Below are 18,401 nucleotides of genomic sequence, written 5' to 3'. Positions count from 1 at the left end.
TTCCATCGACCGCCCCTCGTCCGCTCCAATTCCTGTGGCAGTCGGGATGGTAAAATGCTGGGTACTGCAGAGAATTGCAAGGTACTGCAGGAATTCACTTGAGGAGAGAAGATACCAGTCAGAACAGATCTTTAAAAGCAGATGAAACTGGACTGTTCTGGAAGAAAATGCCAAATAGGACTTGCATAGCCCAAGAAGAAAGGGCAGCACCTGGTTTTAATGCTGCAATGGGCAGACTAATGCTCTTATTATGTGCCAATGCGACTCGTTTTAAATGTAAATCAATGTTGGTTTCTAGGTCAGAAAAGCTCAAGCTCTCAAAGGGAAAATTAAATCCTATCTGCCACTTTTTTAGAAGGCTAATGGCAATGTCTGGGTTACAGCGGCATTTAGGAATTTCTTTCTAAGACATATGAGGGAAAAAAAACTGGTCTTTCAACATCCTACTTATCCTCTATAATTCTCCTGGACATTTACCCTCTCCTTCAGAAAACCATCCTGATTTGTTTTTATCCTAGAAATGACCTCCCTTATCCAGCTAATGGGGGGGTCATTGCATCCTCCAAAGTTTACTATACACATCAAAGTTCCACCACATTCTCAACATTATGGAAACAAACCCTTCAACCGCTGTCTGTGATTGCTGGAATTAATTCAAAATCCTCACAGCAATCAGGATAGGTATGGACTTATGGAGTGAGATTAGAGAATCAACTGTAAATGCTTTCTGGAAAATAAGTTTCCTGAGGCTGTGAATGATTTCATAAGGTTCCACTATTTGGATGCTGAAGTAACCAAGATTGTTGAGTTGGCAAAACAAGATGGAGGGAAGATTTGAAGACCTGGCCACAGATGAAGTAGAGGATTTGTTTCAGTCTCATCAAGAGGAACTCTCCACAAAAGAATTGGTGGAATAGGTGAAATGAAATAGGAGTATGAAGAAGAGCATAAGAAAACTCATGTTGCACCAAAGATGATAGAATTGATAGAATCCCTACAGTACAGAAAGAGGCCATTTGGCCCATCGCGTCTGCACCGACCACAATCCCACCCAGGCCCTACCCCCATATCCCCACATATTTTACCCACGAATCCCTCTAACCTACGTATCTCAGGGGCAATTTTAGCATGGCCAATCGACCTAAGCCGCACATCTTTGGACTGTGGGAGGAAACCGGAGCACCCGGAGGAAACCCACACAGACACGAGGAGAATGTGCAAACTCCACACAGACAGTGACCCAAGCTGGGAATCGAACCCAGGTCCCTGGAGCTGTGAAGCAGCAGTGCTGGCCACTGTGCTACCATGCCGCCCACGGCGGATGATGGGCAGACCTCATTAGATCAGCTGAAGATTTGAAAACAACAGGCAAACACAGAAAGAAGCATTGCCTTTTGCAGAGTGATTGACAATGCTGCTGCTTTTTACAGAGAACTTTACAGAGAAAAGTTGCAAAGCAAAATGCAAAAACAGCCAAAAATAACATCAATTCTTTATCCACATCTACATCAGCCACATCACCCACTCCCCTTCCTCTCTCAAGTAAAACACTGTTAAGTGTGATATTTATTACATTGTTATTGTTTTATTAAACAATTTGTCCAGTAAGTTTCTCTTACATTTATTAAAACATTTTTTATTACATTTGATTCATCATACATGTCAATTTTTCAGGTGGCTGGCAGCTATCTAGATTCAAAGACATTTACAGCACAGGAGGAGGCTATTCAGCCCATCACGTCCACGCCAGTCAACAAACATCTGAGTACACTTTCTCATTTTCTAGCACTTGGCCCATAGCCCTGGAAGTTATAGCAACGCAAGTGAAAATCTAAATACTTCTTAAATGTTACAAGAGTTTCTGACTCAACCTCCCTTTCAGGCAGTGAGTTCCAGACTCCCATCAACTTCATGTTTCCCAACTCCCCTCTTAGACGTCTACCTCTTATCTTATTATTGACCCCTCTGCTAATGGAAAAAAGTGCCTTCCTATCCATGCCCCACATAATCTTATACACCTGTATCAGGTCCCCCCCTCAACTTCCACAGCTCCATGGAAAACAGCCCCAGCCTATCAAATTTTTCCTCATAGCTCAGATGTTCCAGCCCAGGGAACGTTCTGGTAAATCTCCTCTGCACCGCAATCACATCCTTCCCGTAATGTGGTGACCAGAATTGCACGCAGTTCTCCAGTTGTGAACTAACCAGTGTTTTAGGATGAGAGTATTCCATCATGACCCCCTGCTCTTGCATTCTATGCCTCGGCTAATGAAGGCAAGTACCCCATATGCCTTCTTAACTACTTTATCTACCTGCCCTGCTACCCTTCAGGGATCTGTGGCTATGCACTCGAAGTTTCCTCTGATCTTCAGTATTTCCCAGGGTCCTACCATTCATAGTGTAATCCTTTGCCTTGTTAGCCCACAACGAGTGCATTACCTCACACTTTTCCGGGGTGAATTCCATTTGCCATTGTTCTGCCCATCTGACCAGTTCATTGATATACTCCTCCGGGGCGGCACGGTAGCACAGTGGTTAGCACTGCTGCTTCACAGCTCCAGGGTCCCGGGTTCGATTCCTGGCTCGGGTCACTGTCTGTATGGAGTTTGCACATTCTCCTCGTGTCTGCGTGGGTTTCCTCCGGGTGCTCCGGTTTCCTCCCACAGTCCAAAGATGTGCGGGTTAGGTTGATTGGCCAGGTTAAAAAAAAAAAATTGCCCCTTAGAGTCCTGGGATGTGTAGATTAGAGGGATTAGCGGGTAAAATATGTGGGGGTAGGGCCTGGGTGGGATTGTGGTCGGTGCAGACTCGATGGGCCGAATGGCCTCCTTCTGCACTGTAGGGTTTCTATGATTTCTATGATTTCCTGCAGTCTATGGCTATCCTTCTCACTATTTACCATACTACTAATTTTTGTCATTCGTGAAATACTTGATCATACCCCCCACATTTAAGTTCAAATCATGAATTTACACTACAAATAGAAAGGGCCTCAGCATCAAACTACAACTTTAAGTGCAGCTTGGCACCACTATCAATCTTCTGTGTCACTAAGGGGCTGACTTTCCTAGTTCTCAGGTGGGCGTAGGGTTAATTATATTAGGTCATGGAGTAAATTTTAGGAAGTCATGGGATAAATTAATGGTGACTGCTGTTTAAGAGAAAGCTCCAAGTGTCATATGTGCTTGATTGTTTTCATGGTACAGGAAGCGTTTCCACATCTGACGCACTGGTTATTGTGTCGGTCTTCCTCCATTCTTGAACTTGAGCCATAACAAGCTCAAACATCAGTGAAATTGACCCCTGTTTCCCTGAATTCTACAGGACCTGGATTGTGCTGAGAAACACTCACCAATGCACTTCCTGTCCCCAGCAGCCACAATCCTGGCCCCTGGCCATTTACAATTCAGCACAACATGAATGGCAACATGATTTCTCAGGCTCACAGACTCACCCACACACTAAAGGTCAGAAAACAGTAACCTCCATTAGGCCGTGCACGCGCCCTCACACCAGTGCTTCCAAAGAAGCCACTCCATCAGAACACTCTGATTAGTTAATCAACCCACTGGAATGCAAACTGGGGTTGGGGCAAGGAGAGTTTGCACCCAGTTCTGGTTGCTGGCATGAAGGATTTCTGTGCATATGGGAGTGTCCCGGTGCATCTGGCAGTTGAGTGGCATTCAGATTGCCTGTGCACAGAGCACAAAAGAGGTTCATATGAGTTTACCCAGTAAATGGAACATTATGGGAGGGGATTCCGGGGAGGAAAATTGAGACGACAGAATCAGGACATTTGAACAACTCGGAGAAAAATGTCAGGATACCGGGATGCTTAATGAAAAACCAGTACCAGCAAAACCGGGATAACTGGTCACCAAATTTGTTGCTGCAATTTGTTCATGCACTAGTTTTGAAATAATGTTTTTAACTAACGCAGAACAAATAATTAAGAAAACACCATTTACAAAAACCATTAGGTTTCCTGCAGATGTTCTCCTAATCACATTGCTAAGAAAGTAACTTTTAGTATTGCTGGGTCTTTCATGATGCTTTTTTTATATCTGTTTATGGGATTGGGGTGACACTTGCTAGACTAACATTTACTGCCCATCCCTAGCTGCCCTTTGGGAGGTGGTGGTGAGTTGCCTTCTTGAACCATTGCACCCACAGTGCTGTTACGGGGGATTTTCCAGGATTTTGACCCAGCGACAGAAAACAGCGATATATTTCCAAATCAGGATAGTGAGTGGCTTGGAGGTGAACCTCCAGGTGGTGGTGCCCCCATGTATCTGCTGCCCTTGTCCATCTAGATGATAGTGGTCGTGGGTTTAAATAGTGTTGTCTAAGCAGCCGTGATCAGTTCCTACAATGCATCTTGTAGATGGTACACATGGCTGCCACTGTTTGTTGATGGTGGCGGGATTTAATGTTTGCGGAAGGGATGCCATTCAAACAGGGTGCTTTGTCCTGGATATATCAAGCTTCTTGAGTGCTGGAACTGTACTCATCCAGGTAAGTGGAGAGTATACCATTATACTCCTGGCTTGTGCCTTGTAGATGGTGCTCAGGCTTTGGGGAGTCAGGAGGTGAGATACTCACTGCAGGATTCCTAGCCTCTGACCTGCTCCTTAGCCACAGTATTCATATGGCTAATCCAATTCAGTGCCTGGACGTAATTCACAAGATTTTGACAGTGGGGGATTCAGCAATGGTAAAGCCACTGAATGAAAAGGGGCGATGGCTAAATCCTCTCTCTCATTGGAAATGGTCTTTGCCTGGCATTTGTGTGGCATGAATTTTACTTGCCACTTGTCAGCCTAAGCCCGTATATTGTCCAGGTCTTGCTGCATTTGGATATGAACTACTCAGTTAAGGGTAATCACTCTTGCGTAATCTCTGGATTCAGCTCTTTTATCCATGTTTGAACCAAGGCTATAATGAGGCCAGGAGCTGAGTGACCTGGTGGAACCCAAACTGAGCATCAGCGAACAGATTGCTAAACAACTGTCGGTTGATAGCACTGTTGATGACCTCTTCCATCAATTTACTGATGATCAAGAGTAGACTGATGGACCGGATTGGATTTGTCTTGTTTCTAGTATACAGGACATACCTGGGCAATTTTCCACATTGTCAGGTAGATGCCAGTGTTGCCAGATGCCACCTATACTGGAAAAAGTTTGCTAGGGTTGCGGCAAGTCCTGGAGCACATGTCTGTAGTACTACTGCCGGAACATTGTCAGGGCCCATAGCCTTTGCAGCATCTAATGCGTTCAACCATTTTCTTTGCCTTCCGTGGAGCAAATTGAATTGACTGAAGACTGGCATCTGGGAAGCCAGGGACCTCCAGAGGAGGCCAAGATGGATCATCCACTCAGCACCACTGGCTGAAGATTGTTGTAAATGCTTCAGCCTTACCTATTGCACTGATGTGCTCAACTCCTCCATCATTGAGGATGGGGTTATTTATGGAGTCTCCTCCTCCAAGTGAGTTGTTTAACTGTCCACCACCAGCCACGGCTGGATTTGGCAGGATTGCAGAGCTTAGATCTGATCTGTTGGTTGTGGAATTGCTAAGCTCTGTCTATTACGTGCTGCTTATGCAGCTTGGCATGCAGGTAAGACAAGAAAAAGGAACAGGAGTAGGCCGTTCAGCCTCTTGAGCCTGCTCCACCATTTAAACAGGATTGTGGCTGATCCAACATTCTTCACGTCCTGCCCTCTCCCCATAACCCTTCATTCCCTTACTGATCAAAAATCTATCTATCTCAACCATAAATATACATAAGGACTCTGCCCCCACAGCTCTCTGTGGCAAGAAATTCCAAAGACACTCAACCTACAGAGAAGAAATTCCTCCTCATCGCGGTCTTAAATACTTAATACCCTTTATACTGAGACTATGCCCTCTGGTCCTAGCCTCTCCCATGAAGGGAAACATTCTCTCAGCATTTACCCTGTCAAGCCCCTTAGAATCCTATATTGAAGTTACTCATGCAGTGTAAAAACACAGGCGAATTGTAGGCAGCAATTTCTCGTACTTACACACAATTTCTTGTAGCCAGATCTTTGTGTATAACTTCTCTCCTGGCCAGGTAACTCATCCCACAGGCGATCTGAATAGCCATATGTACAAGGTCCTGCTGGGATATTGCCTGTGAAAAATGCATGATAACCATTACTATGAATTTCAGCAAATTCAGTTGATGCAAATTGAAATAGAATGATACAGCACTCGAGGCATATTTGCAGGTGGCAGCCACAAAGAGAGAGACCCTCCACCAAAGCCACAATATAGTCCCAAGGAATGGACGCAGTGCACAAGTTCGATTACCTCACACAGTGGTCATGGTCAGTTAATGGCATATATCACAAATTGCACCAACAGCCTCATATTCCATTCCATTCATCATACTCCATTCATTCTCTCTCAACAGAGACTCGCACTTCAAATTCAGAGAACATCAATCTCACACACTGCACTATCACAAGTCTCAAAGCAGCATGTATGCAGTCAATGCCACTCTACACCATGGGGAAAACCACCATCCTACTGAAGCCACATTTCTGTTCTGTCTCTGGCTATAACTGCTAACTGCTGGCAAATAGAGGAGAATGCATTGCCTTCTCTCTTTCCTGATGGAAGGGAGAATGTTCATGATCATTGGAGTAGCCATGTGTGAGGCATAGGAAGCAATAGGACTGAAACCATTGAAGATGACAATATACTGACATCCAATCCTCCTCGTCACTTCCCACTTATTCCACTATCTCTTCCAAGAGATGTTTTAAGAGTGCAACCTTGCTTTTCCCTCACTTTACCCGCACGGCAAACTGATCTTTGTACCTCTCTTTTTTCAGATACTGAAGAATTTGGACAGACAGTGGTGTAGGAGCAAGAAGTGGTAGAGGAAGAGCAGAATGATCAGGAAGAAACATCCCATCACCTGCTCTGACCCTTGCAGCCACCAGCTCAGATGCTGAGACTGTGTACACTTTACAGGATAGCATAGAGGCAAAATCGACATTGAGAGGCTAATAGGCTGGAGGAAATAGATGTTTGGAGGGAGGATGTCCTGGCAGTTTTGAATAAACTGAAGGTCGATAAGTCCCCTGGGCCTGATGAAATATATCCTAGGATTCTTTGGGAGGCAAGGGATGAGATTGCAGAGCCTTTGGCTTTGATCTTTGGGTCCTCACTGTCCACGGGGATGGTGCCAGAGGACTGGAGAGTGGCGAATGTTGTTCCTCTGTTTAAGAAAGGGAATAGAAATGACCCTGGTAATTATAGACCAGTTAGTCTTACTTTGGTGGTTGGTAAATTGATGGAAAAGGTCCTTAGGGATGGGATTTACGACCATTTAGAAAGATGCGGATTAATCCGGGATAGTCAGCACGGATTCGTGAAGGGCAAGTCGTGCCCCACAAATTTGATTGAATTTTTTGAGGAGGTAACTAAGTGTGTTGATGAAGGTAGGGCAGTTGATGTCATATACATGGATTTTAGTAAGGCGTTTGATAAGGTCCCTCATGGTCGGCTTATGATGAAAGTGAGGAGGTGTGGGATAGAGGGAAAGTTGGCCGATTGGATAGGTAACTGGCTGTCTGATCGAAGACAGAGGGTGGTGGTGGATGGAAAATTTTCGGATTGGAGGCAGGTTGCTAGCAGAGTGCCACAGGGATCAGTGCTTGGTCCTCTGCTATTTGTGATTTTTATTAATGACTTAGAGGAGGGGGCTGAAGGGTGGATCAGTAAATTTGCTGATGACACCAAGATTGGTGGAGTAGTGGATGAGGTGGAGGGCTGTTGTAGGCTGCAAAGAGACATAGATAGGATGCAAAGCTGGGCTGAAAAATGGCAAATGGAGTTTAACCCTGAGGTGAGGTGATTCATTTTGGTAGGACTAATTTAAATGTGGATTACAGGGTCAAAGGTAGGGTTCTGAAGACTGTGGAGGAACAGAGAGATCTTGGGGTCCATATCCACAGATCTCTAAAGGTTGCCACTCAAGTGGATAGAGCAGTGAAGAAGGCCTATAGTGTGTTAGCTTTTATTAACAGGGGGTTGGAGTTTAAGAGCCATGGGGTTATGCTGCAACTGTACAGGACCTTGGTGAGACCACATTTGGAATATTGTGTGCAGTTCTGGTCACCTCACTATAAGAAGGATGTGGAAGCGCTGGAAAGAGTGCAGAGGAGATTTGCCAGGATGCTGCCTGGTTTGGAGGGCAGGTCTTATGAGGAAAGGTTGAGGGAGCTAGGGCTGTTCTCTCTGGAGCGGAGGAGGCTGAGGGGAGACTTAATAGAGGTTTATAAAATGATGAAGGGGATGGATAGAGTGAACGTTCAAAGACTATTTCCTCGGGTGGATGGAGCTATTACAAGGGGGCATAACTATAGGGTTCGTGGTGGGAGATACAGGAAGGATATCAGAGGTAGGTTCTTTACGCAGAGAGTGGTTGGGGTGTGGAATGGACTGCCTGCAGTGATAGTGGAGTCAGGCACTTTAGGAACATTTAAGTGGTTATTGGATAGGCACATGGAGCACACCAGGATGATAGGGAGTGGGATAGCTTGATCTTGGTTTCAGATAAAGCTCGGCACAACATCGTGGGCCGAAGGGCCTGTTCTGTGCTGTACTGTTCTATCTATCTAAATGCCTCCTGAAAGTTGTTATAGAATCTGCTTCCACCACCTCCTCCGGTAACATGTTCCAGGCATTCACCACCCTCTGTGTGAAAAACTTGCTCCTTACATCTCTTTTAAACTTTCCACCTCTTATTTTCAACCTGTGCCCCCGAGTAATTGACCCTCCGACCTGTCATAATCTTGTAAATCTCGATCAGGTCCCCTCTCATCCTCCGATGCTCCAATGAAATGAGTCCAAGTTTGTTCAACCTTTCTTCATAATCCATACCCTCCAAACCACGCAACATCCTGCACCCTTTCCAGTGCATCAACAACCTTCCAGTAGTGTGACGTGAAGAATTGTACACAGTACTCTAAATGCGGCCTAAGCAAAGTCTTATACAGCTGCAACATGATTTTCCAATTCCTATCCTAAATGCCCCGACCGATGAACGCCAGCATGCCATACGCCTTCTTGACCACCTTGTCCACCTGAGTTGCCATCTTCAGGGAACTATGGATCTGTACACCTATATAGAGTGGTTGGGGTGTGGAATGGACTGCCTGCAGTGATAGTGGAGTCAGACACTTTAGGAACATTTAAGCGGTTATTTACTGTATACTTTCCTTCTGCAGTTGACCTTCCAAATCACATCCCCTCACATTTGTCCGGGCTAAATTCCATCTGCTATCTTTCGGCCCAGGTCTGTAGCCGATTTATATCCTGCCGTATCCTCTGACAATCCTCCTCACTATCCGCTACTCCCCCAATTTTTATATCATCTGCAAATTTACTAATCAGACCACCTATATTTTCCAAGCAACAGAGGCCCCAGCACTGATCCTTGTGGAACACCGCTTGTCACAGACCTCCAGTTAGAAAAGTACCCTTCCCATGCTACTCTCTGCTTTCTATGCCCAAGCCAGTTTTGTATCCATCTTACCAGCTCACCTCGGATCCCATATGACTTTACCTTCTGTATCAGCCTGTCATGAGGAACCTTATCAAAGACTTTACTGAAAGTCCACACACACAACATCCATTGCCCTGCCCTGGTCACTTTTTTTTGTCACTTCCTCAAAGAACTCAATCAAGTTTGTGAGACACAACCTCCCCTTCACACAACCATTCTGCCTATCGCTAATAAGCCTATTCTCTTCCAGCTGTGAGTACATCCTGTCCCTAAGAATCTCCTCCAATAATTTCCCCACCACTCATATAAGGCTCACAGGCCTGTAATTTCCTGGATTGTCTCTTCTGCCCTTCTTAAACAGAGGAACAGTGTTAGCTCCTCTCCAATCCTCTGGTACCTCACCCGTGGCAAAAGAGGATACAAAGATTTTGGCCACGGCCTCAGCAATTTCTTTCTTCACCTCTCTCAGTATTCTGGGATAGATCCTATCTGGTCCTGGGGACTTGTCCACCTTCATGATTTTCAAAATACCTCCAATACCTCCTCCCTTTTTATCTCAACATGTCTTAAAATGTCAACGTTCTCCTTTCTACAATCATCATCCGCATTCTTCTCCTTTGTGAATACTGATGCATTGTACTCGTTAAGGACCTCAACCACCTCAGCTGACTCCACACAAAGGCTGGCACAAATGCCATTAAGTTGGGGGAGCAGTGGAATGCACTTGAGTTCTAATGCAAAGGGCCCAGACGAGGGCTTCAACAGACTGAGAACAGAAAACGACAAATGGGCATGCACATAGAAATGTTTGGCAGGTCTGTCAGAAAGCCGAGGAGAATGGAGGAGTTAAACACCAACTTTCCACTTGCTTTGGTGCAGCGCTTGGAGCCCATCACTTATAGTATGAAACCGGTAGCTTCATAAGAACAACTGCAGATCCAGTCATTATGCGGTGCCTGATGGCCAACGTTTCAACTTCAATTGCAGTAGAAGCCATGCAACATCAGAATGCTGAGCTCCAGCTTGCAGGATCAGTCTGCTGCTTACAGAGCCTCACAACAGCCCAACAATCTGTGCTCCAGCCAGCAGAATAAGAAGAATGTTTGCGATGCTGCCCTGGAGAAGCAGCAACGGCTCAGTGGAGCACAACGTTTCCATCATCTTTTGTCCTTCCCCATTGGCACTGCACCAGTGTCCTTGTTGTTGCTTGCCAAGCCAGCCAGTCAGACTGCTGCTGCAGATGCCGAGGTGATGCAGATTAAAGCTGGGCCTTGTAGGGTCAGAACTGGGAAAATTTACCCTGCAGTCTCTCCTGTGAAAGCCAGAGTTCCACCAGCAACACTGCATAGCAGCATCAGGGCAGTTCAATTCCTGCTGAAGATGGGTGTTAAGGGAATACACAAGATGATTAGTTGATTTTTATATGGAATATTGGACAATTTGCTTTATGGGATTTTAAAAATCTCAGCATTGTGCCCAAGAGGACACTGATTGTCTGTAATGGACAGATGGCGTGGTTGTTGAACAGTGAATTGCATACAGTGATATCACAGTTGGATGACTGTCAGGCCAAGGTGACAAAAGAGGAAACTCTGTCTCGATGGGTTCAAAATTGATCAGCAGGAAATGTTGAATAGACAGCCGGCACTTAAAATTGACAAGGTAGTTGGACAAGATGAAATAGAATCCCCACAGTACAGAAAGAGGCTATTCGTCCCATCGAGTCTGCACCGACCACAATCCCACCCAGGCCCTACCCCCATATCCCTACACATTTTACCCGCCAATCCCTCTAATCTACACATCCCAGGACACTAAGGGGCAATTTTTAACCTGGCCAATCAACCTAACCCGCACATCTTTGGACTGTGGGAGGAAACCGGAGCACCCGGAGGAAACCCACGCAGACACGAGGAGAATGTGCAAACTCCACACAGACAGTGACCCAAGCCGGGAATCGAACCCGGGACCCTGGAGCTGTGAAGCAGCAGTGCTAACCACTGTGCTACCGTGCCGCCCACGGTAAATAATCCAAGGATATTAAAGTGGGTGAGAATGGAAATTGCAGGGGTGCTGGCCATAATCTTCCAGTCTTCCTTAGACTCAGGAAAGGTGCCAGGGGACTGGAGAATTGCAAGTGTCATGCTCTTGTTCAAAAAAAGCTGTAAGGAAAGCCCCAGCAATTACAGACAAGTCAGTTAACATCAGTAGTGGGCCACTGGAAGCAATAATTTGGGATAGAATTAATAATAACATGGAATAATGTGGGTTGATTAGGAAAAGCCAGCATGGATTTCTAAAGGGAAAATCTTGTTTAACTTGCTGGAGTTTTTTGAGGAGGTAACAGAAATGGTCGATGAGGGTAATGATGTTGATGTGGTGTACAGGGACTGTCAAAAGGCATCCGATACAGTGCCACACAACAGAGTTGTGAGAAGAGATATAGTTCATGGAATAAAAGGGACAGTAGGGACATGGATACAAATTTGGCTGAATAATAGGAAGCAGATGAAGTCGGGAATGGGTTAATGAACTTCAATACTCAAAGTGTCACAGTGACCTCTGTGATAGTTAGAGCTTGTGTGAGAAATACTGTAGAACTCATGTTTATGTTAGGGTGTTTTCATGCTCATGTTTCCAGAACAGATAAAAGCACAGCTGTTGTATGTTTTTCTGTTCAAGAATGTGGCTAATCCGCCATTTTGTATTCTTTAATTATGTATTGCTGTGTAACAATGGAAGCCTATATCTAGGTCTTTTGTGACGTATAATGATACCTTCATATATATTCATCATAACCTGTACCCATATACATTATACAAGTACCTATGAACGTATATAAATTGTTGTATGCCAATTAACTTGTTTGTGCGAAGACTGTAACTTTGTACGTTAGTAAGATACCCCACCTGTGCTCACAGAGAACAACAACACTCACGGCCTTGGGATAACCGTGAAGAAAACGCCAAGACAGCAAGGTTCACACAGGAAGATGTGCAACCGCCTGGGAACCTGTGAGCCTGGGAAACTGCGTACGTTCAAGGTGGGGTATAAATGTATGTGTTTAGCCTGTATTTGCTGAGACATCTGAGGCCATGTTAGGCATCGGACGGTCTCCCACAATTGTGCAAATAAACCAAAGTATTTTGATCTACGAATAGACTCAGAGGTATCTTTACCTGTGACAAATGGTGCCGAAACCCGGGACTGTTTATGGGTCCAGTCGAATGGCCACGACTGGGACACTGGAATAGTTACTGAACTTGATGAAGTGGGTCAAAGTACATTGGGTGACCATCTGTCATGAGAGAGTGTCTGAACTGATGAAAGACGTCTGAACTGAGAACATACGGACAAGGAGACAATTGACTCTGACACCCTGCCGTAAACTGACTGTTAAGAGGGGGAATCTCCCACGCTGATGTTCGGATTTGAAATGGGTGTTAGGGTTGCCTGAGGTGTGATGTTCAGACGTGAGTGATGAGTGATAGATAGAGACTGTCTGAGTGGTCCCAGAGTTGAAGGAAAAGCCTTCATGTGAAAGCCGGCTTAATAAAAATACTGTGTAAGTGGTGGTACGGAGGGATCTGATCATCCCTGACAGGTATCACCGAACTCGGATAAGAGAAACCTAGGAGGGGGAGAGCGAGAAAGGAGATTAGAAGACTCCAAGGTGGTGAGTATAACCTTATCAATGATATGGCGGGACAAGGACAGTGGGGCCCGGGGTCCCTGATACCTGAATATATGGTTAAGAGAGACAAACTCATTAAACAGATGAACAAAGGGGGGTGGGATTTAGACCACCCACTGCCAGAGTCCATCATTACCGGAGGGACAGATGTAGGCCCATTACGGGACAGGATTAGACGATATGTATTAGAATTAAGCTCCCAATTAAAAGATATGCAGAAAACAGTACGGGACAAACAAATAGCAGTAGTTGAGTACAATGAACTAGAACAGACCCCGGAGATACCCCCGGCGGGCAGCAAGGTTATGGTAAAAACCTTACCCGAAAAACCTGGATTCGCCCCCAAATGGAAAGGCCCCTATGAGGTTATCATTAGTGGAGACACCTGTACCTGCATAGATATGCAAGGCAGAGGTGTCTGGAAACACTGGACCCAGTTGAAAGAATACACTGGTACCAATCGGAAAACATGTAATGTACAACAAAACAGTTAAGAGGGGAGAATCATAGAAACCCTACAGTGTAGAAAGAGGCCATTCGGCCCATCGAGTCTACACCGACCACAATCCCACCCAGGCCCTACTCCCATATCCCTACATATTTACCCGCTAATCCCTCTAACCTACCCATCTCAAGACACTAAGGGGCAATTTTAGCACGGCCAATCAACCTAACCCGCACATCTTTGGACTGTGGGAGGAAACCGGAGCACCCGGAGGAAGCCCACGCAGACACGAGGAGAATGTGCAAACTCCACACAGACAGTGACCCAAGTCGGGAATCGAACCCAGGTCCCTGGAGCTGTGAAGCAGCAGTGCTAACCACTCTGCTACCGTGCCGTCCGCAAAGGAGAAAAGGGTTAAACACCAGCAGACTGTGAGTTTCTCTCTCTCTCTCTCTTGACAAGGGAAAGAGAGAGAGAGGGGTGAAAGTGTACGATCGAGAGCCACCTGTGGTGGAATAGGGTGTAGCAGATCAAAGTTCAATAAACTATTTTCCCCAGTTGAAATTTTACAATAGTGTATCGAACAGCGATTTGGGGAATGTGGGAAAAATAGCATTACATTACAGCTGAAGAGTTTAAGGAGAATTAACCATGGAAGAGAAATAATTAATTATGCGTGCATCTTGAGCTTAAACTGGAGAGTCTGTAAGAAAGTGTAAACGTCTTAATTAGTAGAGATATTTAAAAGTGACAAAAATAAATGGATTATTTGGGTCAGGCTTTTGTTACAAAGTGTATTCGTGATAGAACTGACAATGAAAAGAAATGATGTGGAGATGCCGGCGTTGGACTGGGGTAAGCACAGTAAGAAGTCTCACAACACCAGGTTAAAGTCCAACAGGTTTATTTGGTAGCAAATACCATAAGCTTTCAGAGCACAGCTCCTTCGTCAGATGGAGTGGATATCTGTTCTCCAACAGTGCACAGACACAGAAATCAAGTTACAGAATACTAATTAGAATGCAAATCTCTACAGCCAGCCAGGTCTTAAAGGTACAGACTTAAAGGTCTGTACCTTTAAGACCTGGCTGGCTGTAGAGACTTGCATTCTAATTAGTATTCTGTAACTTGATTTCTGTGTCTGTGCACTGTTGGAGAACAGATATCCACTCCATCTGACGAAGGAGCTGTGCTCCGAAAGCTTATGGTATTTGCTACCAAATAAACCTGTTGGACTTTAACCTGGTGTTATGAGACTTCTTACAATGAAAAGAAATGCCAGACGGGCTAATAGGGAGTGCCTGCCAAATTGACAAATCCATATAATTGAGATAAGCAAATGCTGGGACGGTGTTTGCTACAAATTGTTCGAAATTAAAGTGATAAGATTTCTTGAATTTACTTCTGTTTCGAGTTGAATTATAGTTTGGAAAACAGCAGAATAAAAGCGACTGTTAATCAACGTTCCGTATTCATAGAATCAAGAGGCCATTGGGCCCATCGGGTCTGCACCGACCACAATCCCACCCAGGCCCTAACCCCATATTCCTACATATTTACCCGCTAATCCCGCTAACCTACGCATCTCAGGACACTAAGGGGCAATTTTAACATGGCCAATCGACCTAAATGTTTTATTTTCATCCCAGTTTAAGATGTTAAGTCTGAATAAATGTTGGAAGCTTCCATGTGTATCTGTGTGTTTAACAACGTGATTGTGTGAATGTTTTAATGTTGAGAAAGGAGTTAAACCTTGGAAGGACCATGTGCTCTTTCCTTGTCTTGAAGTTGAAATTATAAGAGTGTAGTTGAGAAGCTAAAAGAAAGGTAATTTTGTGAAAACAAAGAAAAGCAGGAACAAAAGAATAAGATGAATATACTGTCTTTGAGTCAGTTTAAAGTGTATCAAATTAGTGAAATGAATCGTAGTTCTGATTACCCCAAGTTACAGCAGGAGATTAACCTCAGTTAACCTCAGTCGGGCGGCACGGTAGCACAGTGGTTAGCACTGCGGCTTCACAGCTCCAGGGACCTGGGTTCGATTCCCACTCGGGTCACTGTCTGTGTGGAGTTTGCACATTCTCCTCGTGTCTGCGTGGGTTTCCTCCGGGTGCTCCGGTTTCCTCCCACAGTCCAAAGATGTGCGGGTTAGGTTGATTGGCTGTGCTAAAATTGCCCCTTAGTGTCCTGAGATGAGTAGGTTAGAGGGATTAGTGGGTAAAATATGTAGGGATATGGGGGTAGGGCCTGGGTGGGATTGTGGTCGGTGCAGACTCGATGGGCCGAATGGCCTCTTTCTGCACTGTAGGGTTCTATGATCTATGATCAGTTGTTACTACAAATAAAGATGTTGTCCTTGAGTATTTTTAAACACCATGAATTGTTGGAACTTGTGTTACCAGTTAGTTATTTTTAAATAACATGATAATAATATGAAATTCAAGACTTCTGTGATGTTCCGATGACATGCAACAAATTACATCATTTAAATCATCTCACATTGATGATAATTCTGTAAAATTATATACTGCCGTTGGAATTGCATGTGCCATCTATTGTTCAAGGTTTTCCAGATGTAAAAACACTGCAAAGCTTAAAACCTAGCCAGCTAAGAAGCAGACCAAAACATTTCTAATCAAGTAACAATTGTTATTGTAATATGTATTGTGGTTGTTATTGTTCTAAAATGCAGGGATTCTGATCTGGAGCAGTCTAAAAATGAAAACGACTTAAATTGAGAGGGTTTGGATATACCCGAGAGAAACAAATCCTGGAGAGCCTTAACCAATTTTATATATTGATATATATTGTGTATTGATAAAACATAATTCTGTGGGAGAAAAGGCTATTTATTCCAAACATTTAACCATTCTTTGCCATAATTTGTAATAACTTGCACAATTAACATTAACATGACAGGAAGTGAAACCGAATTACTTGAGAGAGAGGGAGAAAGAGTTGGTGACTGGCCTTACAGCCAGACTCAAAAATCTTGCAGCATTCGACTGAACACAACAGATAGCTCATTCGGTTATCTGAGTTTAAAGAGCTGTGTCTGGCTCTGTGACCATGTAACACTGTTGTTTACCTTATGAGACAATCTGTCTATAGAGGGATCATTTCTGCTCAAACAAATGATCAAATTAGATATAATGTAAGCATACATCATACAAAGATCGGAGCTGTATGGTATATGATTTTAAGTACACTAAGCTTTCTATGCAAGGGGGGTATGTAGTTAAATGTATAATGTATAAATGTATAATGCTTTTGTGGCCAAAGTTATTGCCCACCATACTAATGAGATTAAGGGTTGCCACAAACCGAACAACCGGATTAACCCCTAATGAGCTAATGACAGGACGGGCGATGCAATTACTAGAAAGCATCATAACAGGTGGGACCGATGTAGGTCCACTAAAAGATAAAATCAGGAGATATGTTTTGGAACTAAGCACCCAACTAAAAGGGATGCGCAAATTGGTAAAAGACAATTAGGAGATAAGAGACGCCGAGAGAGAGCATGAAATGCTCCCTGACATCCCAACAGCGGGACGTCCTAGTGAAGACACTACCTGACAAATCAGGGTTTGTACTAAAATGGGATGGGCTGTATGAAGTTATAATTAGTGAAGATACCTGTGCCTGCACAGACATAAGGGGAAAGGTCATTAAACTCAGTTGAAAGAATATGCTGAAACTAATTGGGAAATTATGTGACATACTCCTATTGCAGGAATGTACAGACAATGACCGACCTCCAAGCAAGCTGAACGGGTGCACGGTGTTGCGCGCGGACGGTATAGCTTTTGGACCATTGTATAACGGTCGCGCAGGTTATTAGTAAGTGATAAGATGCTTTTCACGCTACTTCTCACGACCCTGGACCTGTTAGCTATAGCGGGAAAATATAGATGGAATTATGAGAATTTGGGGATGGGACACAGTGAACATCTCTGTGACGATGACTCTGTTTATGTATATGTCTTATCTGTATCCATCACAATCGAATTTGAGCAAGTGCTGGGTCTGTTCACACATTCCCACGCACGGAGGAAAGGGAGGAATTCCTTTATTCCCTATCCCTTTATCAGCTCCGGAAGTAATTGAATGGGTTTTAAATCAGAATGGAACCCAGAAAGGGTCAAGGCAACTGACATTCAAAACCCCATTGGGTACCACTATGCAGGGCACGTTTAATATTAGCAACAGTGATGTTGTTTCAAGGCTAGGGGGCGGAAGGTGCACTTTATCGTCCTTTAAGAAACATTACCAGCCCAGCTATGACAGATCAGGATCCCCACCCTACTTCGTTGTGAAAAATAAACAGAGGGGATCTATCTGCCTGATAAGAAATGGAACCATACCTGTTGGCTGTAGCTACTGTATACAGCAGATTGATATCACTGATGACACTTGGGCCATGATACAGGTCACAATCCCGTGCCCCAAAGCCACCGTCCCGGTTAGCCTCTCCTCCGCTTACGTAAGCGAGATGACTGCATATAATGGACCTATTTTGTCTGTGGAAGCAATGTCTATCCGTGGCTTCCCTGGAATTGGGCAGGATCGTGTTATTTGGCGTATGTGGTGCCCTATATTCACCATTACACTGATTTACGGGACCACCCCGAGATACACCTGCTTAGGGCTAAGCGAGCCATTAGTGAGACAGAACGGTTCTTCGTGATAGCCTACCCACTTTATGGGACAGCAA

General features: G+C 44.5%; 1 protein-coding gene across 5 annotated transcripts in view; it reads right to left on the bottom strand.

Moving 5' to 3' along the window:
* Window positions 1-18,401, bottom strand: part of ryk (receptor like tyrosine kinase) — a 434,764-nt gene that overhangs the window by 88,440 nt on the left and 327,923 nt on the right. For all 5 annotated transcript variants that reach the window (XR_013497447.1, XR_013497448.1, XR_013497449.1 and 2 more), the window contains one exon: window positions 6,049-6,158. Coding sequence is in view for 2 of the 5 variants with exons in the window: in XM_078209276.1 (XP_078065402.1) it covers window positions 6,049-6,158 (110 nt within the window). In the remaining 3 variants the exon portion in view is untranslated. The remainder of the gene's footprint in view (window positions 1-6,048; window positions 6,159-18,401) is intronic.

This window comes from Mustelus asterias, chromosome 3 (genome assembly GCF_964213995.1).
Source record: "Mustelus asterias chromosome 3, sMusAst1.hap1.1, whole genome shotgun sequence".
In the NCBI taxonomy this organism is placed as follows: domain Eukaryota; kingdom Metazoa; phylum Chordata; class Chondrichthyes; order Carcharhiniformes; family Triakidae; genus Mustelus; species Mustelus asterias.
The sequence above is the reverse complement of the archived record's forward strand: the minus strand, read 5'-3'. Positions and strand labels throughout refer to the sequence as shown.